The sequence below is a fragment of the Ciconia boyciana genome, chromosome 1, assembly GCF_034638445.1.
Source record: "Ciconia boyciana chromosome 1, ASM3463844v1, whole genome shotgun sequence".
Classification (NCBI taxonomy): domain Eukaryota; kingdom Metazoa; phylum Chordata; class Aves; order Ciconiiformes; family Ciconiidae; genus Ciconia; species Ciconia boyciana.
Genome location: NC_132934.1, coordinates 18228144 through 18255328, shown reverse-complemented (window position 1 = coordinate 18255328; position 27185 = coordinate 18228144). Strand labels below are relative to the sequence as shown.

Sequence of the window (27185 nt, the reverse complement as noted above, 5' to 3'; positions counted from 1 at the left end):
GGCTATTCCAAACAGACATGGGCTTACCAAAAATTGTTAAGTAAAAACTTTACAGTACTAGATACACATATTCAACAAGTTATGTTTTCCCTCTCACTTTGAGAAGCAGGCTCAGCCAAGACAACAGCATCTGCACAGAGACGTCACTTAGAACAGTGAGCCTACGTCACCAAAATCCAAACTGTGACCAGATGCTGCATTAGGATCAAAACACAGCAGAAACTCAGAAAAACAGAGAAAAAGAACAGATCTTAAGAAACAAGATGTTAAAAGCCCATCCTATCAAAGTGAATGTGTCTATCACACGTCTTGAATCCAGTCTAAAGAAAAAGGATTACTTTCTTATAACACCAACAAAACTGTCTTTCGTCTATAAGCTTTAAAATACTACTATATTTGACAAAAGCAAGTTTCATTAATAGAAGCTTTTCTTTTCTACAACATTTCAAACCCCTGAAAAAGTCAAAATACACTGACACGGGTGAAAAAATGGAAAAAAATACATCTCCTAATATGTTTTTGACTTAAAGACATGGTTTGTACTGTAGTTTTGTTTTTAAATGAACTAATTTATATCTTTCTTATAGGAGAAGAAATAAAAGGACACCAAGGTGACACCTTGTTAAAGCAAGAGTACATAAGTTTTTTTTCTGTCAGTACAAATTATATTTAGACATGTATTACTGTGTAAGTGTACCAAAACAGCAGAATACCTAACCATTTAGGAAGATTACATTGAGCATGACCAAAGATAAATTCAGTCGTATACCTTGGGCAATCCAAAGACTAGAATACCAAATACTAAAGGAAAAAGTGTAAGAACACACCAAATATGAACTGACTTGATTTCCAGCACACAAAAGATTCCTCAGCCTTATATTTTCTTGTACTTGTACCTTATCCATCATGTCTATGACAACGGTAAGATTAAATCTATTACGGAGTTAATAACATACCTACACTTACTATAATTGATAACATTTTATTTTCTTTCTTATTTACAGTCCATCCCCATCCAACATGCTGATCATTTACAGCAAGTATTGTTTGCACAAAAATTGTAATACCAGTTCTTCCCCTCCCTCTTCATGAGTTGACATAGGCAGATTATTGCCTGCTCTTTAATCTGAAAATAAAAATATACACTATCAGGCAGAAGCAAATTTAAGCTCATTTTACCAGTCCCAACTCCAAAACAAAAAACGCAAGGGAGCTTTGGTCAGGGAAACCCCAACTGGCAGATTGAGCGCCATTTTAGGTTCAGAGAAGATCTAGATACTGGCCAGGCACTCAACTCTCTTTACTTCCCTTTCTTTAAGCACAGAGGGACCTCAGAAGGAGCACCTACTGAGTACATATAAAATAGTAGTAACAATGACAAAGTTCACTCTTACACCAAGGCTCCTTGATAGTAGCATGACTAGAAAACCAAAAGAAAACCTTCATCCCTTCTAACACTAATTTCCTAATCTCTAGTTCCTACTTACAGGTCACTCCTCAGTCCCATTTATCCATTTCACCCTCTCCTCCAGACTTCCTTTTTCCTTATTTTCCTCCTCTGTGGCCCTCATCCCTATATATTTCAGCTGTATCTTTCCTCAAATCATCAACTGAAATTCCATACCTGTCTTCATTGCTGGCCAACAGAATTCACTGTACAGTTAAGAAAACCTTAAATTATTAACTGAAAAGTGCTACCATCTTTAAAAGAGAACTGTAGCTTAAAAAAAAATAAAATCTAAATAATTATTGAAAATATTTTCAAAGGAACGTCATTTTTGTTCTTTATCTCAGAATAATCCCAGAGATTGATGCTTTCTTACTTATACCAAACTGTAACAATAAATTTAATGACAATTTTTTGTATCACAGATGTTTTAAAATTAACATATAAGAATGTGCACTAGAAAGGAAAAAAATTACATACAGTCCAAATGTTCATTACCCTTCTATAATCTAAAGCCTGTAAGAACTGCCATGAGAAAAATAAAATTCTATTCAGTTTCACAAAGACAAGCTATTGTAGAGGATCAGAATATCACCAAACAACATTTAAATACAGCAGAATTAATGACAAAATATATGCTTTAATGCAATTATTCTTGATGTTACATTACCTCCCTACAGCTTGGGCTATTTTCTATTGTTAACTTACAAACACCAAACTGCTGATAGGGCTTCTAAAAATGAAGTCTAGACAGCAAATTTTGCAGGGTTTTTTTCATATGGTCTTCATTATTTTTAGTTAACTTTGAACACAGTTGTCCTGCTATAACAACTTCTAACAAGAAAATTTTATCTTGAAGTTTTTGTTGAAAGAATGCTTTTCATCTCTTAAGTAGCAAGCTAATTCTAACCCCAAGTTAATTCTAAATTAATTTTGTAACTTAGGCAATTTTGCTTCATGAACTATAGTCACTATGTTTACCTGTAACTTTTTTTAAAAACTTCAAATTTGTTTGCATTTGTAAACATGATTGTTCTTTCATTATATTCTCTTTTTAAAAGATTTGTCCCACTCTAGAAAAGTATTTTATCTTTTGAAGCAAGTAGACAGCATATGTAAAGTTATAGTAGTTTTCTCATTCTATAATATAAAATCCATGTGTTTTTAACCATTAGCTTGAAAGTTATTGAATAGAACTATTATTTCTATTACTTCTCTCTGTATTGTAAAAATAATACAAGTATTTTTTGTCTCACTTGGCAACTTACTATAGAAATATATTATTCTTCCATGGCTTTTTGAGATACATATGAAAGGTATACAGTATATAAAACCAGGAAAAAGAGTTGTAATATATTAGACTCTAAGCAAAATATAAGCAGCAACAACATATACTTTCAAAAAACATTAAGAACCTCACAGTACTTCTGCACACTAAATATGCATGGGTGGAGGAAGCACGGAAGCATGCTTATACACATAACTCCAAGGAATTTGGTGGTACCCCAATAAACTTCTCCATTATTCTTCATCTCAAGGAGTTGATAGGCACTGGAAGAACATAGGATGACTAAAAGATCAGTAACATTAGAAAAATATGATACTACTAGAGTTCAGTGTGAACTGAAGTCTCAAAGAAACAGTGAAAGCAAAACTTGTGCAGACTATAAACACTGATTAAGAAAGAGGGTGAAGTTTAAATTGGACTACATATCACAGGCTGGCACAACAAATATACTTCATCATGAGTATGCTGTCACTGCAAACACAAGGGATTCAATGGGAAAGAGATGTAATAAGCAACTGAAATTCTCCAATATTAAATAAGTGACTCCTGAATTTCACTGATACTAAATAGGAAATGGCACCCAGGATTGTCCATTCACAGTAAAAACTGAGGCTCGGGCACAGAGATGCATTAAGTGCAACAGCAGAGAGACTGGCTGCTGATACACTGAGGATAGAAAACAAAAAGCAGTTCTAAAGTCAGAGAGCTATGGGATGTCATGAACAATGGAAAAAAGGCACTAACGGATTCTGAAGAAAACCCAAGAATACCTATGACAAAACACACACGCAAACAGCTCTGCCATGATACACAGCAAGGCTGGGGTACAGAACACACAGCTGGACAGGAATAGGCCTCATTAAGGAGAGTTTCAAAGAAGGGCAGATGGACACCACTGAAGTGAAAACCAAGAAATAGGATTTTTTTTTTTTTTTTACATCAAGAAAAGATGAAAAATGGTCTGCTACTTCAAAACAGAACAAAAGTCTGAGTACATTGCTACTTGGAATGGGCTTTTTGGCTCTCAGGAATTGGTTCTTTATAGCGATAGCTTTGAGGGACTAATTTTTCAGGACAGGGAGAGGGGAGATGGTGAGCAGCAAAGTGAAGGACATGGAAATTCCCAAACAGAGAAATTATGTTATCGTGGTATTAAGTGATCATCTTCAGAAGATCTTGATATTTGGCCTGAAATAGACATCTATCCAAGAAGTTCAAGTTAAAACAAAATCTTTGACTTCCAAAGAACAGAAACAGCCAGCTTCATAACAGATGTCTGAGATCAAGAACAGTGTTGCGATTAAAAAGCAAATTTGTAAATTCATATGCTACAGTTTTAGGTCATAGCAACTTTAGCAATTTTCCTGAATCAAGCAGAAGATGGATCCATGAATCTGATTTACATGCAATTCCAATTTTCTAGTCTACAAAAGCAGACAAGATACAAATCTAATATTATAAGTTCTCAGTGACTGTCAAAAGCAAGAACTACCACCCAGTCTAATAGCATTGGCAGTGAATGACCAGAGTCACCATAAATCAGATATTTCAATACCCATCTTGTTATGGAGTGGTGGCTCCAAAACATGTCTGGAAGAGGCACCAAGCCAGTGATAACAGGACACTTCCTTCCTTCCCCAAGGAAGCCCTCCTCCCTTAAGTCCTCCTGGCAGCCAAAGTAGGTTTGACTTGTATTGTATGGTCTTAACAGGTTTAGTTTATTGCCAGACTCTAACTGCCATGATCAAGCACAAGCTGCCCAACAGGTACCCCCAGACAGCACCTGGTCGCATACCTTACCCTTTTTGCCATTACTTGATCTTCTTTTTCCACCACTCTTCTACCTCCTTTTCTCTGCCCCAAATTAACAAACCACTCCAATTACTTCTTCCCTTAGTGGTCCCAGTTTCACTACAACTACACCCAAATTTGGTATTTCTAAAATGATTACACTGTTGGTCTTGCAACACTGCACCTTCCAAAGTGGCCCCAGTGCTCCCCTCCATGCAATGGCACTGTTTGGACATTTCTCACACAATTCCCCCTTTACTACTTGTGAAATCCAGGTATCCCATAGGGTGCTATCTGTAACTTCTGTCAGCTTCTTACACTGTTTCTTATGTTCAGCAATTTCTCACGTCGCCTTCAGTAGTTCTCTACACCCTAGGGAGTTAGCTCAGCCTCTGAGCAGGGCAGTCACCAGCTTAGATATTTGCCTGCAGCCCTAAAGCATCTGCAACAAGTTTCAATGCTACCCACGATTCCATGTCAAGTAAATCCCCAAGCTAGCAAGCACTATATCATAAGTAACAGTATCACTGTTATATTCTTCTAACAGCCAAAAAGGCAGGCATTGGTCAGAAGAAGTAAAGGCAAAGTAAGCATATAATATGAACAACACTAGAAAAATGGTATTTAGTATAGTTTATGAATTAAAAAAAAATACTATCTGCCTTAACTAAACACATCTACAAATTATATATGTATTTCTCCTCCATCCCAGAACATGATTATAAGCTCCAGTGTTGGATTAATAACAACAAAGGCCCCAAGTCTTCAAAAGCAAGTGATGTCCAACTGGGCATCATACTGTTCCACTAGTCCTTGTGCAGTATTTATGAACAAGTATGCTTTAACGGGTCTGATCTATTTGTGTCACTAGTAGTCTGGCTGAAAGGAAACACATTTTATGCATTAGTTTATTACTTCCTTACACAATCATTTTGCTAAAGCTTCAAGTTTTGGCTACTGTTATGCCCAAGCACACCATTTACAAACTATGTAATAACCATAGTATATGCAGAAAATAGAAAATAAGTTGCAAGTCAGAAACTACTTTTATTACTTTCAAGTAACATCAACTGCTCATTCTCAATTCTATACCCCATTGAACTCTATTTAATCCTTCACCTTAACTGGTTTTTTGCTCCTCCCTTAAATCGACCCAAATCGGAATCTATGCACAAGCACGAGTATCAACCTCTAAAAACAACCCATGTAAAGAGGGAAGAAAAACCCCAAGTATAAAACAAGAAAAGATGCAAATATACTGTTAGAATCAGAAACATGGAGCATATGATTAAATCAGTGACAAATCATCCAGGACAAAAATTCCACTTACTCTTAAGTAACTCCTTTAAGGCCAAAGATAGGAACTATGCAAACAAACTGGAATATAGCTTATTCTAGTAAAACTTTCTACCCTGTGATGCAGCTGAGCTTTCCTTCTATGTTCAGGACCAAGCAAAGACAGTTTTGACAAAGAGGATTTAAATTATGGCACTATTTCAAATGAAACTTCTGCTTCTAGGCTAAATATAAACAACTACTTGTAGGACTCACTGAACTAAGCAGTCATTCTTTGAAAATTAAAGAGAAAGAAGGAATAATGTTTTATTTTGGCAAGTTTCAAGAGGAATCAGTTTTCATTCCTGACACTATTCTGCAATGAACATACATTCCCTTTAATTAGGGATGGCGTGAGCTGTCATGTAACTCCAAACAATAACGTACACATCCTATGGGACTGGGTTTCAAAGGACTGCTCTTTCTGGAAGAAAATCTCAGCACTGGACATGGAAGTAAAAATGTACACCAAGGACAAAACATCTTTGTTTTACAACGTAACACTTCTTCGAAACAGATCCTCTGACTAATTCTCCATAATGTAGGATTTGGGAGTGAATACCTTCCTACATTCTTGAACACCGAACACAAATTAAATAATTATTTATGTTCCTCTGCCAGAGCCTTATCTTCTCTGGGTGCTCTTTTTACACCTGGATTGTCTGCTGGGCCTACAGAATCTTTGGCAATACTCCTTCTCCCAGAATATTTGATAAAAAGCACTTAACACTAGTTTTTATACCTTTTGCAAATTGTTTCTCAAGCTCTCTTTTAGAAGTGCTTCCATGCATTTAGCCTGACAGGATTTATATTCTGTTCTACTCTCCTTATTTGACACAGAACTTTACCTTTTGGACTGTATTTAATAACCTCCTCTACTCTGTTGTCACATCATACAGGATCCTTCTGAACTTCCTCAAAGCTTTTGTTTCTGGTTTTGCTTTCTTAACTGGTAAGGTAATTGCTTTCAGCATGGAAACTGTTAGATAGACAGATGACTGCACATCTGAGAGTTAAGTCAATTCCATCACAACCCATTAGCCCTGGTTATGTGATAATCCCATTTCTGCATCAACACTGACCGCTGTCCTATATCACAGCCCTCCAAAATTCCAGGATCTCAGACTACTCCAGAAATCATATAAAATTCTCATCCTAACTTTTCACTACAGTGAGCTCAACTAGCATTTTGTCAGTGACAAACAGCACACATTACAACTGAAAGAGGCTATGCAAGAATTCTTATCAGGTGTAGTAGCAAGCTTTCATGATTATCACCCCAAAAGCATATGGTCTGACCCTTGCACATGGCTGTTGGTAAAGCATCAATTCACGTTATGCTTTCCTCTGATGGTTCAACAACAAAACAAAGAAAGAAAACCAAGAACACCGCCCTTACCAACCACAATTATAAAAGCAGGAAAAAAGTCACTCCTAAAAGACTTAGTCTAACACTACTATAGCATAAAATAAAAATGCTTCTGGTGACAAAGAGGCAAGAGCAAATGGAAGCATATACATAGAGTACCATTTTAGATATACATAAAAGATTGTCAGTGAAGCTGTTCTAATAATACTATTAAAATACATGAATTACATGTACATTTTATTTGAAGTACATGCATAACTTTTACACAAGTGTATCTATTGCTGTTTTTAAGACGGGCTTTATTCTTATAAATGACCCACCAGATCACTTCATAAAATCAAATGATAACACGTAATTGAAATACTTGCTTTGAAGTTCTCAGGTTACCTTGAGACACATGAATCTTAATTAAAAAAAAGAGCTGAGGGGGGTGAAATAATTCTGTCATTTTTATCTCAAAATTAAAATACTAAGTTCTAGTCTCTAACTTGCCACAGTATCACATTTTTAATCCAATTTTCATTAGCTTTTCTTTTAAACACCTGGTCTTCCCTTTTCCTCCCATGTTTCCCACTGAATATTTAACTTTCCCACCGAGAAGTGCTAAGTACATTCATATTCTATAGTACCTTGTAAAAGAAAAATACATTTAAGGCTGAATTTTCTCCATATAACACATGATAAAAAGACTTATTTAAAAAAAAAGTTCCATACTGGGCCAATATGTAACACACAGCATGCTCAAGGGAGCAAATAGCTAGACATGAATTTGTTGAGAACACAAAAGAGCTATAAAAACATATGAAATGCCTGACAGAGGTCAGAAGCTTGACTTAAGAGCAAACAAATCCACAAAGATGTTACACAAAGAAAAAATCTATTTGATTACGCCTCTAAAAACAGCATCTTTCCAAGAAACAGAAGCAAATGAGACACTTGACAAAACACTGTTAGAAAACAGGTACTATATGTTGCTCTTATAAACAGCCTTGGCAGGATAAAAATCAGGACAAGATGTCAGCTCACACAACATCCGATACAGAATCCTTCCTGGCATCCGAGAAAGAAGAATGCCTTGTGTTTATCTGTGCATGCCTGAGTGTCTGGCCTTGAAAGCTGTCACCAGCCCCACATGGCTCCTGACAGCCACAGAAGCTCCAAACCTGGAACCCATCTCACAGCTTCAAAGAGACTGGATAGTTCTTACCTACATCTACAGATCTCCTTCACAAAGAGGAGGCAGAAAGATAGAGAGGGGCTGGAAAAAGAAGCACTACTTTTCTAACTTCTGTCAGCTTTCTATATGGGGAATCTGTTATCTCTTCAACCTGTACACCAGCAGAAGTTTTCATTTCCTTCCTTTCCTGAAAATTTTTTGCCTTTTCCCCTCTATGACCATTCCAACAGATTCACAAAATGAAAGGATGAATGCCAACTAATGGAAAGAGATGCCAAAAATAACTTGCTAAGATAAAGCAGGTAAATTAAAAGACAGAAAGTCTGATGATGCAGCTGGAGCTGTATGCATACCAAAATACTCTAGCTGTTTGACTCTTATTGTTAGCCCTTGAGGTTTGAGTTCTTTATTTTAGTTTAGTATAACATCCAAAAGAAGGGAAATTATATTATATACTATATGTTATAGTACTTAGTATAAACCTTATATATATTACTTGCTGTTAATACACAATGTACAAGCCTTCTCTGATCAATTTCCAGCAAGCGAAAGTGTAACTAGGGCCTTTCTCTCATCATTGACACATAAGCACTCTACCCTTATTCTAGGTGATCTTTAGTAAGGAAGATCAGCAGAATGTAAGAGAACCATCAAAAAAAATTGTCTATACAACATCAAATGCAGAAAAAGCATCTAATGGTCAAAATGAAGAGTCTAGATGCAGGTTATATTTAATTTCTGAAACATTTTTACTTATCTATTATTGTTAATAATTAAGGCAAAGGATGAATACAAAACCCAATTTACTTGGTATTACTGCTTTGAGGGGAACATTCCTAGAGCACCTATCCAAATGCAACTATAATCAGGGAAAACAAAAGAATTGTTACCTACAGATTTCCTCTACATTGACTTCTTTAATTGTTTACATAGCAGTAGGAATGGCTAATATTTTACACCAAAAAAGGCTGAATTTTAGTTTTTCTTCCGAAGAAATGCTCGTCTGAACTTCACAGCTTTGTTATCCCCTGTTTTCATTCACAATAGTGTCTTGGCCATGCTGATACCCCTTCACAATAGTTCTGAAGAAAAGATTTGTATTATTAAAGTGCTGGGGGCTTTTTTTTTATTTGGCATTTTTGGTTTTGTTTTGGGGTTTCTTTGGATTCAGGGTTTTTTTTTTTTTAAATATTCACAGCATTTCTATACCCGTGATGCCATGGACACGCCTTTTTTCCAAAATTAGTCCTTTACTATTAGAGTGTTCTCAATTTTGTTTTTAATAAAGCCAAACAGGAAAGAATTAAATTAGGGGCAAATAAAGAACAAATCTAAAGCTATTACAATTCTTCTGTGTAGGGTACAGACTCCAACCACACAGTGAGTTTATTAATTTTTATTGCATAGAATGTAGCACTATAGAAGTACAGGTGTGAAGGTTTCAAACTTGGAAATTGCTGTCTTGTAAAAACCTATTTGACTATATATGTCTACCCCATAGTTTGCAACTCTTTAAATCAAGGCATCAGAAGAAATCCATCCTCAACCAAGACTTTGAGAGTACCAAGGAAATGTACTTGCACTTATATTTCAAACTTGTCCTCTATTTAATATCTAATTAACCATTAAACTATTTGTCATTGGTTGAAATGTTACATTCTCCCTAGTCAAAGCATAATTTCAATTTATTGTCATTATACTAACTCTTTCCCCTTGTAGATTTCCCAAGGGATCAGATGGCCTAGTTATGAGCTGGAGAACATGCTCCACAGCACAGGATTTCTACAAAGGAGTTTTAATGCCACCTACAATTCAGACACACATTTTCAATCAAGATAGTACTGCAAAAAGTCCTTGCTTCAATATAATTAACGTTTTCTTAAAATTCCAGAACAATTATTTTGAAAATGAGCAGTTGTAAAACATTCTTATCACAGACATGATCACTTGCTAAAAATCTGAGCACAAAATTAAGTTTAACCTACTGATTCAGAACTGGAATTAGCCAGATCCAAGAGCAGTATTTGTAAAACCTTGTCTATAAACCCTGTCCCAGACTGAAAGGATACTTTCTGAAGCAACACTTTGAACCCCAATTGCTACTCTGTCTTTCAGTTGTCCCATTATTTTACATAATTCTGTGACCAATAAGTATCAAAATATTTATAAATCCCCATAGATTTTAGACCAAAAATATCTCCATTTGATACCACAAGCCAACTGTCACTTCTGCTTAGGAGACAGCATTTGTTTTTTGCAGAAGCATTGTTGGGTTAGGTTATCTTATTCTGAAGGGATAATGTGGTATGTAAATGCTTCAAATTGATATAACTCATTTAATTTTGGAAAATTTTGTTTTATCTGGTTTACTACAATACATTCAGATATACATTTCTTCTCTCTGAAGAAGAAAAAGTTTAAAGCAATTATTCTAAAAGAAACCTTAGGACAGTATCTTTTTACTGCAGTAGATTTAAAGACTCTTTATATTCCATAAATATTTCATGGGGCATTCTACAAAGAAAACACACCACTAGTTTACCAGCTTTCTAACCCCACAAGTTATTACTAGAGGTATTACCCATTACACCTAAAACACACGAGGGGAAACAACCACGTCTACAAGTATTTTTTCTTGGAACTACAAGCTCATCATTCTATCAGTTACAAATAAATAAAAAATAAGTCAAGAAATATTAAAGGAGTTCAAAATTTCTCTGTATGCATTATTCATTTTTGATACAGCTGTTATTTCATTGAGATTACTATAAACGGCTACATGAAGTGATGGCCTGCATGAATAACTCCACGATAGATATGATAAACTAGATTTACATGTTTTATGTTCCTATAACATAAATTCCTTGGATAATTTAACTATACAAAGCTGGAAAATTCTTTCAAGAGCCTAGATTCACGGAACTGCAGCTCCCCCAACAGCATGTTACAATACAGGCAGTACATATAGAAAATAGCTTTAATAGAAGGCTTGTTATTACTATGGCAACCACAGCAACTGGTTTCCAAAATGAATAGCAGCTCTGTTAGGCACTTCATTAAATTTTTTTTCAAGCAAACACTGCCCTTAACCTTCTCAATGGAACAAAGAGTTATTCTGAATGCATGCAGAAAACAGAAAACAAAGTCCAATCCAATGCTGTAAACACAGGGTAAGACCCTTTTCAGGACCTTTGCTAGAAAAGAGCAGGAAAGTACACCTTGTCTGCTATTTCATGTAGAAAGTTGGAGAAGCAGACGTAGATGAGGTTGGGGTTACAAGGTATGTGAAAGCAAGTGAACAGAAGATTAGGAAAACTAAGGCAAAAGGAAGATTAATAAAACCGCTAAGAAAGAATTACAACAAGTGAAGGCAACAATGTCAATTATGAAAATAAGTACTGGAGAACAACTATGCCAGCAGGAGATTTTAAATGGCATTACAGTTTTTCATAGTTCTCCTGTAACATTCAATTTCTGTGCATCATCAACTGTTTTTATTTTTACCTTAAAGCCATTCAAACAGTCTCTAACAAACTTTCCAAGTAGAACTAAGGTATCTCTCTAAACAGAAATACAGAAAATAGGAAATACCACTTACAGTACCAGTTAATTAAAGGAGACAATTTTCCCACTTATTTAGAAATAACACACAGTATTTGTTTCTCCTGTTTGGGGAGAAGATGGAATTTTGCAGTCTGTTGACCAATCACAAGAAAAATACAGTTTTTAAGTGAACAGTCAAGTAATAATTATTTACTTTTGGACAACATCAGCTGTGTTCCATTCCTCTATACCTTTTTTTAAATAAAAATATTCATATGCATTTGGAACAAATAACCAAGGCATAAATTTACTTATTATAATATCAAAGCTTCATGTTATTAAGAAAAGACTCCTACAAAACAAACTAAACAGATTTTAAAAAAAAAAAACAACACTATTGCAATATCTACATTCAAAAATGCAATCTAACTGACATTGGTCCTTCATAGTGAAATTATAGTACAAGAAAGGCCCAAATAAAATAATCAGGATTAATAGACACGTCTAGATTACTGCGCTACAAAATTCATGCAATTATTCACAAGAGCTAGTACTAGAGAGCTTCCTCCATTAACAAAAAAACCCCAAACCAGTAAGTCTACCTACAATGTGTGTTTATTTACCACATAAGAAAAGCAAAGATTTCCCTTCTCTTTATAATTTCCCACAATATCTTTGGCTCAGGAGGAAAGCTGCTGACAAACTCCATGATATACATAATAAAGAGGATTCTGATCAGGCAAAGAATTTCACATGGAAGAATTTCACACCTAATGGAGCTACAGTTCTGCTCTTGGATCACTTGCTCCATATGCATTCAAAGTTGAGCTTGGGAAAGTCAAATAAAAAAAGCAGGCAATCTTGCAAAATGAATGAATTGACTTGGTCGTCCAAAATAGTTTACAGATTGCCTTTCAACTACTTCAGAATTTGGCTCCATCTGTTCATATTAACATAGTGAATTCTGTGCCACTTTCAGGCCCCTGACTTTTTAGTATTTCCTGCCTCTAAGAAGCACTAATGTCTGCCAATCAACTTGAAAAGAGAAGACTACTGGGACTGTAGTGCATTCCTCCTAAGCGTTTCATGGATTTGGAAAGACAGGAAACAAGGCTGAATTTCAGTTTGTGGTCAAGCACTAAGGGAGGTGGAAAAGCCGAATTTCACTCACAGTTCACAAAAAATGAAAAATTGCAAGTATGTATAATGAGAAATCCTTTTACTCTCATTTTAATTGTCAGCATTAACCAAGAACAAACACCTAGCTGTTGAAGAACCTCATCTATACCTAAATGGAATATAATATTTCCAATACAGTCATTGGAGTAAACATAATTATAACAGTAAGAGCTACAATTTTTTTAAACATTCAGGACAAGGTTTAAAAGCTTTTCCCTAATTTTCCACCTCTATTACATCAAATTCCTGTAAAAGGTTAGCCCATAACCTCTAATCCATGTAAGGTTTTCTCAGTTAACTGCAAACATGCATTACATCTCCAAAGTAGATGTCCATTATTGCTAAAAACATGTGAGGGCATATCTAACCAATAATCAGTATCAGGAGGGCAGCATAGCAGAAACATACACGTGAAATATGCTCCATTGTGATTACTTTCCCAGGCAATAACTGCTTTATATACATTTTTATATATACACCTTCCCATTCTGGACTTCCTTCTAAATATAAAAGCAAGAGTCAAACTTTGGAAGTACATTTCCATAGAAAACACTTCTCATATTTAAGCTTTCTTCCATGTACTTCTCAAACCACTACAATGGTTCTACCTTTAATTTACACCAGCCTCTGTTCCAGCTTGAGCTGGCAAACATAACTATCTTAATAGGCATTAGGCTTTCATATTGAAGAAGCAGTGCACATAGTAAAAAATTTTAAATGCAAGACTTGATTGCAAAAAAAGTAAGTATTTTTTTAAAGGAATTCTTTCCTGATTGCAAGATGTAACTAAAATTAATAACAATTCTGTCTTTCTTCTAGGCATTTTTCTAAATCTAACTATTAAGTTATCATTTCAAAGGATACTTCTTCAGAGCTATGTTTGAAGCTGACACACTTTATTGCAAAACAATTTCCAGTTATACTGCATTAAAAAAAAATATATCAGTTTATAATCTGTTTGCATGTGTGGAGAATGCTATCCTGCAAAGGAGACATATTTAACAGACACTACTGATGTTTCAGAAAGTCATTGCAAGATCAGGGAATCTTATGAAAATTTCATACTATAATTTAAGTTCTGGTTCTTTTCACCATCAAAAGAAGCTGAAATCAGAGGGACAAAGCATCAACCCATTTTCTGAAGATGAGTTAATTCCTACAATAAGGCAAAACATTTGCAGAAAGATTAACATGCCAATTTTTCAATGGATGCACAAATTCAAGTCACTGCAAATAAAGTAATTAACTGTGAATTAAGTTTCTATTTTTCTAACAGTGGAAGAGATGTTGGCAAGAAAACATACAGGATGAAAACCTGAGCTGAGAGAAAGTACAGAAAACAAAGAGGAAAAATTGGAAGAAAAGAAAAAGTTTACTAAAAAAATTTAAAGACTGGTCCAATACAGAGCAAACTAGTTAAAAATGTCAACACTTATTATGTAATGCAATGACTACTATGCCAATCAAATATCTTTACAAAAGAAGCAAAATACGTCCTCCAGAGACAAATTACACAAAATCCTCTCACAATTGTTTCAAGAACCTATTACCACCTAGTTACAATGAAAAATAACAAATGAATACCTTTAAATTGAAATATCCCACTAAAGCAGTAATCAGAATAAATGCTGATTATTACCTGAAACCACAAGTTATGAGACCAAGCCATAGAAAATAGGAAGACAAAATACTAATCCTGCAAAAAGTAATTAATATAGGAATCATTTATGGATATTTAGCACTGATTTCTTTCAGAAGATTTTTAAATTTATAAAAAAAGACGTTCCAAAGCCTACCGGTAGAGTACTGACCTTTTTTTATTAGTCTTGCTTATTAGCTGAAAAGGCAAGCATGTTTTGCAGATAACAAGCTAACTAGAACAGAACAGGAATCACAGAGGACACCTTTCAGTGATAATAGTTTGAAAAGATAGATATGACTAATGGCATGTCACATGAAGCAGCAGTAGGACACGTGTTGTTCACTTTATACTATTCCAGTTCGTTGATATAGGAGAATAAGCACTAACATGATCAACTACAGATAATTCAAAACTGCAGGGGGCAATAAAATTCTAAATGACATGGATGAACTAGGAGCACAGAGAAATCACTATGCAGTTCAGTGCAGATAAATTAATGAGGCTGGGAACAAAATTAATCAAGTTGATTTCAATTAATGCATTTTGTAAAGTTATTGAAACTTTTCAGTAACATCAGTTTGACAAACAGTTTTAAAGGACATAACAGATTGCTGTTAGACTACTATATTTATGAACCATAAATAAAAGAAAATTACTATGTTTAATCAGGTTTAATATACATCTAGAATGTATAAACAACTCCAAGCACAAATAGGAAAATCCTACTTTTCAAGTTGCTGCAGCAATAGAGATGACCACTGTGGTGGGAAAAAAGACACATCTAATAAGTTTTCTTTCTAAATTTCATTTCTAGAGAACCACCCTAGAATTCTTTTATTATAGGACACAGAAGCAACCAGCTATTGTTACGAGATAGTCTGAGATTACATCATTTGTAATTCTTATAAAATTACAGATTTTGCCATCAGATTAGTCAGAGGTTCATCAATTCTTTATATGTTCTGTAAGACTTCACAACATTAGCTACTACTTCTATAGCAAAGGACTGGCTAAGAGACAGCACCCAACTCAGCAGCTTGTGGTGCTCTCTACAAAGGTTTTCTTTTTAGAGACTTTTTTAGAATGAGTAAGAGAAATAGATGAGTTTTTAAAAAGTGCAAAGAAACAAGAGCTTTTGAAGGTGAATATAGGATACAGCAATATGAGCAAGTTAAGACAGGAACGCTTTACCATTTTCATGAGTGCTTTTACAGGACCTTCCATTATTTTTACCAAGGTAGTATGCTAAAACTTCAAAGTTCTTTTTTGTTCAACTTGGAATACGTTGTGATTAAGTAGAAAGAAAAGTCACCTTGACACACAGAACAACTTTACATCTTAAGAAATTAGTTGTTTTAACTTTGAAAAGTTTGATACACATGTGCTATGCTGCATAACAGTAGCATTACAATGTTACGAAGCTTTATTAAATCAAGAGAACACAGTACACTAAACTTACTGTTGATTATTGTTTGATTTAAATAAACATGTTTCTGACATCCAACTACATATTCGTGAGCTGTGTGTGTCAAAAAAGCAGAAAATTAGTTGATTTGAAGACAAAGAGGGAGTTAAGGAAGTGCTTTAATAAGCTATTCTTTAAATTGATATTACAAAACCCATCATACATCTGCTATGCTGAGGTTACAAGTATGAGATAACTTGTTTGTTGTTGTAAGTCAGTCTGATTTTATCAAGACAGTTTGCTTACATTGTGTTTGCACAGCAAACAGCTCCCTAAAACATTGTATAAGACTACTTAAAAACACAAGACTAACAAATTTAATAGAATTAAACTTCAATTGGAAACTGAACAGACATAGCAGTACTGTCCCTCTTAAGTATGTACACAGTGATCTGTTGAAGGAAAGAGAAATTTCTTCTCAGAGACACTCTCCCTATGCTGCTTTGTTAAAGTCCCATCCCCTCCCCTCCTCTTAAAGCAACCAATTGTTTGCAAAAGATTCTGCAAGCACAGAGCCCATCTTCATTCAGTAACCCAAGGTCCATTACAAGGAAAGACAAGGCCTAAAATAAAGTAAATCTATGTCAAATTGACTGCAAGGCAAGCATAAGCACAGGTTGCACAAAACAACTAGTGTAATTGTTCTCTCTGAATGACCTGGCATGCAGTACCAGGAGTGGGAGGCATTGCAGACACATAGGCCCTACAGTCTATTCTGCAGTTGTCTACTAAACACAGCTGTACTGCCATCTCCAATCCTATCCTGCTTCCTGAATTTGCACACAGTATACCTCAATTTGATCTAATTGGCAGGGGGTCAGTCCTCAAGTCCCTCTCCAACCAAAACTGCTTCTTACAACAGGCTCCTTCTACCAGCCCACATTTCTCGCCGTAACATGGTTCAGCTTAACAGCTTTCATTTTGTAATTTTAACTTTATGAGATTATCTCCTCATTCTTTGCATTATATTACTACTTGAAGGTATATTGTCAGGGCTCTTGAATACATCTCTCCTGCAGCATAAATCATATACCTAGAAGTAACATTTTTATAGGAACTGGGTTGGTTTTTTTTTTCATACAGCTAACTACTCTTGACATCTAATTCACATTATACTTTCCCCATTTATATTAGAGGTAATAACAGCATAGCAATAGTCAAATAAAAAGTGCCAAGTGGAAATAAGGCATATTATTTGCATCTGTTTATCATGCAAACAACAAAAATGCCTGCAGGACAGAGAAGTAAAGTGTGTTAGGAGGGCTTAAGGGAAGACTCAGAACAACTACAAGGGCAATTATAAATTACAAGAGTGAGTTTATTAGTTCAGCTCTACAAAACATTAAAAAATTGGTTAAGGGCACTTTTGAGCCATGGAAATAGGCTCTTTATTCTTAAGTAAGAGTTAAGTAACCTAAAAGAATTAATTCTTTTATATTCTGTGAATTCTGGGTTTGGTTTTTTTCCTTCCTTTCCTAGTTTGTGTTCTCAGATTGTGCTTTGCTCTAATAACTGTTTGTGTATGTAAGCATCTGCTGGATAAAACTGTACACAGAACCTTTGAGAATGGTTCTGTCATTATATATTTATGTAATATTTACCAGTGGATTCATGTCTCAATTGCAGACTATATCTGGTATATTATTTTACTCAGTGTATAATTTGATGGGATTGATAGACCCTACCTATTTCCACAGCTTCACAATATCCAACCTATGGACCAAACAACTCCAAACTCTATTAGTGGACTTCAATGGCTAAAATAATCTTCATTTCCAAATTTATATGCATAATCCATCTTTTTGAGAGTTTTCTTGTGAAAGAACACACTCTTTCACAACCCCTAGTTGACATACAAGACTAACATTGCATTTTACACTGTCTTTATATGATAATGATTATTCAAGTGTGACTGAAAGGATGTCAAGGTCATTTGTATTACTTTGTGTTCTTAGTCTATGTTGATTTCTAACGTTATGATAAGAGAAATGCCTTGAGTTGAAAATGTGTATGACATTGTTTCGGTTCCACAGATTAACATTTTTATATTGCTTTGAAAGGACTTGTCACATAATCTCTTTCAACAATATGCAAAAATATATCAAGAAAACAAAGTCAACAGAAACACTTTACTTTTGCTACTACTACTTCCAAGCAAAGCCAACACTACTACATGCAGAAATGAACAGAAATATTTGCTAAAATGTCTCCAAGACTACTACCCACTAATTCAATTCATCATGACAAACAAAACCCCACTAACCCAACACAAAACAAAGACCCACACATACCACAACATCACAGACACACACACAGAGAATGAGGCAGCTGCAACAGAATAGCTACCTGTCCCTTCATTACTCACTACAAATCTTAGTTTGGAGCCTGTTACCTAGTTCTACCTTAGTCCATTTTCAGTATTGGGGGGGGGGGGGGGGGCACACGACACACAACACCACACCAAAAACAATAAAAAAAAACCCAAACAAAACCACCACACACAACCCACAACAGTTTCCCAGGCTACTACTGTCATTAAATCAAGATTCCTTTTTAAACATAGTCTTCATTGTAACATGGAGCTAAACCAAACAACTCCCAGAAATGCATACACACAGGCACACACCAAACTCTGATGAACTGTACACATGGTCATATGCTTATACATGTTTGTATATGTATATATGCATACACACACTTTCCCTAATATATACATATAATGTAGTCCAAGCACTACCATCACATACGATTACTACTAATGGCTTCATGATCATCAAGAGTTTGTGTGTCATCAAGAAAGAGTTCATTTCTTTCACTAAGAAAAATCATGAATTATTTATAGATTTATTAGGAAATGCTACTGGATATATCCCAGATACAAAAGTCAAAATATTTGTATCAAAAAAATCAAAACTGGACTTAGAATTCTAATTCACACAACTTCAAATTGTGTACTCATAGTTTGTACAGCAAGAGAAAGAACAAGCTTCCTATAAACAGGCATAGAAAAGGCATTATTCAGTGACATCTACAAGAAAGAACATTGCAATATATTCTATGTCAATAGATAGATATTGATATAAGATATAAGAGCAACATACTCAAATTTCATATTCCTATGTATATTTCTGTGTGAGATTTAGAAAGTTCAATAGGGAAAGACACAAACCCAGTTTGTTTAAATAACATTGACTAAACTCTCACCACAGTCAGGGTGGCTGCCCTCCTAATATGAGTGGAAATTTTCTTTCACTCCCTTCCAAAATATTTTCCTTTAATCCCTAAGTTTGATTTACAGGGAAAGTATTCCCATCTCATTAGACAGCAAAAGTGAAACTGAAATGGATATGTTTAAGTTAAACTTTGTCTTCCCTCTGACTTTGTAACCTTATGTAACAAAGATTTCTACCATTACATTCTTAAAAGTTGTATGAGTTCTCACTTCAGTCACAATCACATAGCTCATAACATGTTAGATCAAAGAGAGAAAAAGTTATATTTGATTACCATTTTCAAGCTTATATAAAATATGTAATTTGTTTTAACACCTCAGAGTTTATTCACAGTTGCATTTTATAAGAATGTCCTATAACTCACTGAAGTGTTAAGTCTTAAATAGTTAGTATTGTTTTCATTGTTCTACTTTGCTAGCATCAATCTCACTATAAGTCACAGCACAGAAAGGAAAAAAAAAAGCCACAACTTGGACCATATTATACCAAAGTAGTCTCATGACAACTACAGGGCAGGAAAGTGTCAATTCAAGAACTGCAAACATGCAGTTTCTACTTCCTTCCATAACAGTTTCCTGTAGATAACTTCCAGAATGGCCTAACTCAAAGTCGATTTTGTTTATTAATTATTTTGACATAAACTCCTACTTCTAAGTGACCAGACAAGTTCTCCAATGCAGTATACTATTTCTACTTGCTCTAGATTTTCTCTTGGGATACAAAGCCATTTGATTCTGTGATACCCTCTCAGCACTTGTATTTACTACTCAGCAGTTAAAATCCAGTGCACAAAGGGAACAGTCAAGTTATCTGACAATACATTTGTTTTCACATTAACATGTTGTCAGCATTCACAGATGAGACACAGAACTACTGTATCAGTCCGTGAACATGAAGAATGCTCACTGAGTAGACAAGCAGTAATACTTCCACGCCTCATTGTTTTTCACATTCATACTTCTAAGTGTGAGAATCATTCTTATATTGCATGCTGTTCCACTATGAGGCATTAACACTAAACACAGCTAATTATACTTTGTTTTTTCTCCAGAGATTAGTCCAGTAGGAAGAAATAATGTGAGAAAGAAAAGAACAAGAAGCTATCTAACACCCTACATATTAGTAGTATGTATGCAAAGTGCATATTACAAGCATTAATACTATAAGCATTCAATTATATTCTGTCTTTTGCAAAACCAATTCTAAATGTTGAAAGGATTAGAACTTAACCAAACCATCAGACAGAACACTAAAACAAACAGGAAGATTTTATAGTTAAAGAATAATTTAGATGTAATTCATAGGTCCTATAAGAAATACTCACCAAGATCTGTATTGGGGCCACCAAGTAGCTGCTTAAATTTGTCTAATCGGGATGCTTCTCTTTCAGTTAATGCAGGAGTAACTGAGGTATTATAGTCTACCATTCCACTCACCAAGGGAGGTGTGGAAGTTTGTGGAAGGGACTGTGATCTCTGCATGGAAGAATTTTCACTAGCATTATCTGAAGGGAAAAAGAAGCATAACAGTTAGCCTCAACCAGTGAGAAAGCTACTAATAACTTGAATTCAATTTGTAAATTTAAAATAGAATTATATTTTGGACAAATGTAAGCTCAAATATAGCACAAGTTTGGACTTCAAATGAGTTGGATTTATCAAGAGGAGCATTCCTCTTCCAAGCAGTATTCCACAAATAAAACACATCAATTAGAGATCATACTAACAACAAGGCTAATTGATTTCTAAAATCTCTGTGCTACCAAAAGCTGTTTCTACACCGCCTTGCTATTCAAAAAAAAAAAAAAAAAACAAAGAAAAAAGAAAAGACTGGGAAACCATTGCAATTGGTTACTTTAATTGGTTACTTTAAAGTTTATACATAAAACACAGACCAGATCACATGAGGATGAACTTCCCAGTCTACATGCATGGTTTTCTCCAGGTTTTGAATATACTTTATACAGTAGCATTTTAATAACAATTTTTCACAATAGTAGGAATACTATTAATTGCCTACATCTTGGTGCAGTTAACCATTAAAATATATCGAATAGCGCAACTTCCTTCCAAAACTGAGGATGTATTAAGGCTGAAAACAAAACAGTTTAATTATTCTTTCCTCACCCATGTATTTCTCACACACATGCTTTACAGTTTAGTATGGCATGCAGTATCTCCCTCAAATAAATCAATATTGATTAATAATATTTTCCTGTGGTATTAAGAGAAGGTTGGAAAGGGGTTAATGTCTTAAAGGGCAAATATTATAGCTCTCCTCATTTGATTTTGAACATCTTTTTCATTTTTTAATATACCTGATGAACTCGATGTATGACCTTCACTGACTGATTTAACAAGCCTGTTATCACCACATGCAATTGAAGTTAGCTCTGCAGATTCCAGGTTTTTTTCTTCCTGTGGATGTTCTTCCTGAAATTTATGCTGTTCCTGTAACTTGCTGTGATTCTGAATTACTTTGTGAGCCGTTTCCATGACCACTTCTGTATTTAAGTTTTCAGCAGCTATGGCTAAGAGTTCATCATCATCATCCCCAAGATCCCAAGCATCACTTGTGTTACTTTCAAATTCTTGGAAGGTACTGACTTTCTTTAGTTTCACTGGAGTTGTAGGTGGCTTTGAACCTGGTTTTATCAAGCTGTTCAAAAACAAACAAACAATATTTAGAGAACTAGTAATGGAGTAAGCAAAACACTATGGATAAGGCCAAAAAACAAAGTCCATGCTTGACATTATATAGGTAGCAAATATTTATCTCCCTCCAGTCATGTTACTGCTACATCCACCCATGATAACATACAGTTGAATATGTCTGAGAACAAAGCCAGGTAAAAACTGACTCTTCCTGGCTTTGAATAGAAGCTGAACAAATCCTTTCTTCCCTTATCTTAAAAAAAAAAACAACCAACCAACCAAAAACCCCAGGAAAAAAAAAAAAAGACAACCAACCCCAAAGTCAAACAAAACAAATACAACTGGAATAGTTTATAAGACAGACAGGACACATTGCACTTCATTAACTTCTGTAGAGATTTCAGGCTTTTCAATGCAATTGCTGCATAACAACACAGGAGCAGTAATCAAGTCATCAGGTCCACTCCTAAGTCATCATAAGCAATCACGTCATAAAAAAATCAAGTCTCACCTTAAAACTCATTAGATATATCATTCCTCCCCATTCAGGTACTCCAGCACGAATTTGATTCAGAACTTTGCTCTTCTCATAGGCAGGATATTTCCTCTAGTTACTAGACTAAGTGTACCCTGATCAGCTCCTAACCTTTTGTCCCTCTGTCAACACACAGTATAAGAGAGACGAACCAAGTATCCCTCCCTAGCTTGGCACTTGTTCTCACTTAGAATAATGCAGAGCAATTGCATCTCCCTTCAGATTTCAGCTAAATAAGACATTAAGTTGAGTTTCCCAGTCTGCTCTCGAAAAACAAAAAAAAGTTACTGCCATTAACTTAATTGTCCTTTCTGAACATCCCTGTCTTTCCACTTGTGCTAGTTTACCTTTTTTCTGTAAAGACAAGGCAGCCAGAATTAGGAATCAGAAAAAGCTCTCTCACAAGTCTTCATACAATGTCAGTAATGTTTCTGTTACACATTACAGGGAATCTCTTTCCTAACAGGTGCTACAACACTAACTCTTTCACCCAACTTGTCATCATTGTCTAAAGCAGCAAGGTCTTTCTCCTCTTCTGTCATCATTTCAAGCAATAACCTTCTAGTTTTTGTTGCTGGGTCTCTCCTCATAACTCTACATTTTGAACCAATTCATCCCATTCCTTTTTCTTCAGTCCTGAAGGTCACAAATTTCATCTGCCTTCAACTCTGTATCATCTGAAAATTAACTAGCACATGTTTACTTCTCGTGCCATTTCAAATCAGCCCTTGAAAAAATCCACTAGAAGTATGACCTCTTTGCAAGCCAATACTTTTCCTTCTAACATTATTTTTGTCCCTACTGCTTTGGGCCGTTCATTTCATTGGTCATACTATTCTCACATACACCAGTGTTTTAACAGCAATGCTGGTTTCAAAGCAGCCATGAAATCTACCAACAAACCAGAAACAACTTTGTCGTTGACAAAGCTTAAAACAAACGGTCTTTCAAAAAAAAAAAAAAGACAATAAAGCAAAATATAAAAAAACAGAAGCTGTCAGAACACAGAATTTTGCTAAACCATAAGCCATAAGCCATAAGGAGACGAAAATCATTCATTTGCATTAGTTGTGGGTTATCAGCATGAAATTTATTTGGTTACTAATGATGGTTACATGTACATTGTGTTCTGATATCAAATTATCATGACCTAAGGCAATAAACTCTCAAATCACTGTCAAATCTATTCTACTTACTGTCTTCTTACTCACAAGCAAAATGCCCACCTTTGCCTTAAAAAGATCTACACCACAACCTGACTCTTTTCTCTTACAGACAGACAAATAAAGGTAGTCCATCAACAGAAAGATGCATGCAGGAAAACCGCTTATACCCGAGTTGTAAGCTTCATCATCTGCTAAATCAAGATTAGCATTCACAATAAAATTTCCAATTTACAGGGCACTGCAAACAGATAATAAAAGTTGGCAATCTATGTTAGTTAAAAACTGAACAGCTGATTTGTTGCTCCCATTGTGGTAAACACCAGGAAGTCACAAAAGAGAAGTTAGAACAGAGAAGTTCGAACAGAGAAGTCAAGATTATGACAAAAATTGAAAAAGGAAGATTAACAATAAGCTTTATAGCCAACAGGGAAGAAAAAGGGGAGAGAAGGCAGAGGAGATCCAAACTACCTGGAATATTGAAATATTAGGTTAACTTACGTTCCATGCAATAATGGATCAAAAGGCGGATGCTGAGCTCCATACACATGTTGAATACTAAAGGAAAAGAGAGAGAGTTATAACAAAAATAATAAAACATTTGGGGCTTTTCTGTCTATTAAATAAATAGTCAATAATAAACAGAACTGAAATGTTCCAACAGTTTTATGTTTCAAAGAATCCCATGTACCACTAAAAATAATGAAGCTGAAATTGAAGTGTATACTAAAAAGTAACTTAATAATAATCACAGATTTGCCAAACAGGAGCTCTTTTTGAGGCCTAGGCTAACTTAGGCTGACTTATTTTTCTGACCAGGAATTAAAAGAAGGAAGAAAAAAGTTAATTCCACAATAAGAATCTACACTGCTTTTAAATTCTCTCTCTTTTCTGATTTATCATTTCTTCATATATCTCTTCCAAAAAAATAAAAATTCTCAAAGAAACATCTGCAATGACTGAATCTTCTATGTACCCTTGTCACCCAAAATCCAACCAGTCAATTCTTAACTGTTACTAAAGCACAAGGCTGATAAATTTGAAGAAAAATGCAAAAGATGGCATGTTAGAGAATAAAAGCCATGGGAGTATTAAAAACAAATCCTTTGAAATAAATAAGCTTCCAAAGACATATTTATTCACTACAATCTCTAACATTACAAAACAGCATGTTACTGTGTGAATAATAAAGCTCTCTACAAAGTGAAAGTCCATTTCCTCCCAGTTTTCAGCTATAAAATTATTTTATAAGTAAAAAAACTCCACAGAAAGCACATCAAGATTTACATGTGGAATTATTATTAGTACAATGGAAATTATTACTACAAAACTCTCTGATTGCAAGAGGAGCAAATCACATGCAACATTACCATCTACCTAAACCTGTACTAAAAACCACATAAGAGAATACAAACACGCCCTCCTGACAAATCAAAACCAATCTCCAGAGCATAAATATAAATAAGTCAGACCTTAGTAAACCTGATATAGAGCCCAGCCAAAAACACTGCAGTCATAACAAATTTTAAGAGACGCTTAGAGTGATACTACAGGGGTGGTATTAACAGTAGTGAAATTAGCCCTAGAGATGACTGAGGGTGGTGGTTTATAAACTCTATCATTTTTTATGTGATTCCATGCAAATCAAAAAGTCAGTCCACCACCAGTCTTTCTATAGGACTGTATGCCATACACTCCACAGTCAAGTCTCTGTGCTCTTGTGCTCTACACTCATGTGAGGGTCAGGTGTCACTTTCCATTTTGGCCTACAGACAGAATCTGTCTTTTCCTTCAGACGCTATGAATGACCATGATGAAAATCCACCCAAATATAAAGCAACAACAATCCTCTCCACATCATTATTTAAAAAAAAAAAAAAATCAAAAGCACAGTCTCCACAGTGTCCTCGTGTTTCCACTTGCTTGCAGTTGCCTGCAAATTAATTAACTGCAACTATTCATAGACCCTGTGTAATTGAGGAGGGTCAAAAGTGTTTCACTCCCAAAGGACTCAGCAAAGTTACAAAATAAGAAGTTCAGAGAAACAAGAACAGTTGGACTGTAAGAGTTAGTTTATAGCTAGAGAAACAAAACCACTACCAGTTAGTGCTTATGGGTAACTGAGAATGAAAGAAGTTAAACAATGAGCAGGATTATTTTGCTGAATTCAGGTAAATGGTATGAAGTATAGAGTTACTGTTCTCTTAGAAAGAAGAATACACATCATACTTACAAAAAGAACATAAGAATCTGAATTACTCTACTGTAAGAACAGTTTAGGGATGGCAGCAGAGAATGTTATTGTCAAATAAACACCTGAACATGCGTTCCCAGCCTGATATAATGGTCAAAACTGTTAATGTGACTTTGGCGATGTATTCCCTAGAAAATTTTGAATGGGAGAATGTGTTTGTAGTTCTTCACAACGAGACAACAACTGGGCTTGCTGCTCACACTTCAGCAAAAAAGTTGAGAAATTGGTGATATTTTAAAATATCATGCAGAAACTAAAATATGGCTATATGCCTACAACGTGCAGTTTCCTGCATAGTATTTCAAAATATCATAACTTGCCTCAAGTCACAAAACGTCCTAACTTGTATCATTGCTAAGAGCTACAAACACATTCTCCTATTCAAAGTTTTCCAGGGAATACATCCCCAAAATTACATTAACTCCTTTGACCATGACATCAGGGTGGGAACGCAGTTCGGATAATTATTTAACAACTTTTCTGATACATGTTATAACTACCGCTTACTGAGACCACCAGCGATCTTTGATCAGATAACTAGGGGCGCCCAACACTGAAACACTCCGGGCACTGAGGTAACAAGAGAGAACCGAGGGAGGGACGGAGCGGCCCTACGCCAGCCTCCCAGCTACAAGCAGTGACCGACCGGACACGTTCCGTGCAGAGGGCAGAGGATCGACGAGGATCCGTTGAACTCAGCGGCGGGGGCGGCAGAACACGGTGCTGGAGAGACAACGAAGCGGGACGGGCCTGCCGGCGGCGGGGCTGGGCAAAACCGCTCCCCGCGGCCCAGCACCACCGGGCTGCAGGCTCGCCCCGCCGCCCAGCGCTCCAGCTGGCGGCGGGACGGGCCCGCGGCCGCCGCGGAGAGCCTCCTCCCGCGGGCCCCGACCTTCCCGCGGCCCCTCTCACCTGCCCGGCACCTTCGCGCCGCTCCGCTTCCAGAACTGCTTCCTGCCCCCGTCGCTCGCCATGGCGGCCGTCACCTCATCCCCCTCCCCACGGCGCGGCTCGCGGCCCCGACCCGCTCCCTCAGGCTTCACTCTCCCTCATTCCTTTCCACGGAAACGGGACTGAGCGCCGCCATCTTGAGACCAGGAAACAACCCCG

General features: G+C 35.8%; 1 protein-coding gene across 4 annotated transcripts in view; it reads right to left on the bottom strand.

Annotated features, from left to right (window-relative positions):
- Positions 1-27168, bottom strand: part of TBC1D22A (TBC1 domain family member 22A) — a 185674-nt gene extending 158506 nt beyond the window's left edge. For all 4 annotated transcript variants that reach the window (XM_072860205.1, XM_072860218.1, XM_072860209.1 and 1 more), the window contains exons 1-4: positions 26988-27168; positions 24323-24379; positions 21787-22127; positions 20794-20973 (exon numbers count right to left, since the gene is read on the bottom strand). In XM_072860205.1, coding sequence (XP_072716306.1) covers positions 20794-20973; positions 21787-22127; positions 24323-24379; positions 26988-27049 — 640 coding nt within the window. In that variant the 5' untranslated portion in view covers positions 27050-27168. The remainder of the gene's footprint in view (positions 1-20793; positions 20974-21786; positions 22128-24322; positions 24380-26987) is intronic.
- Positions 27169-27185: the final 17 nt, after the last annotated feature.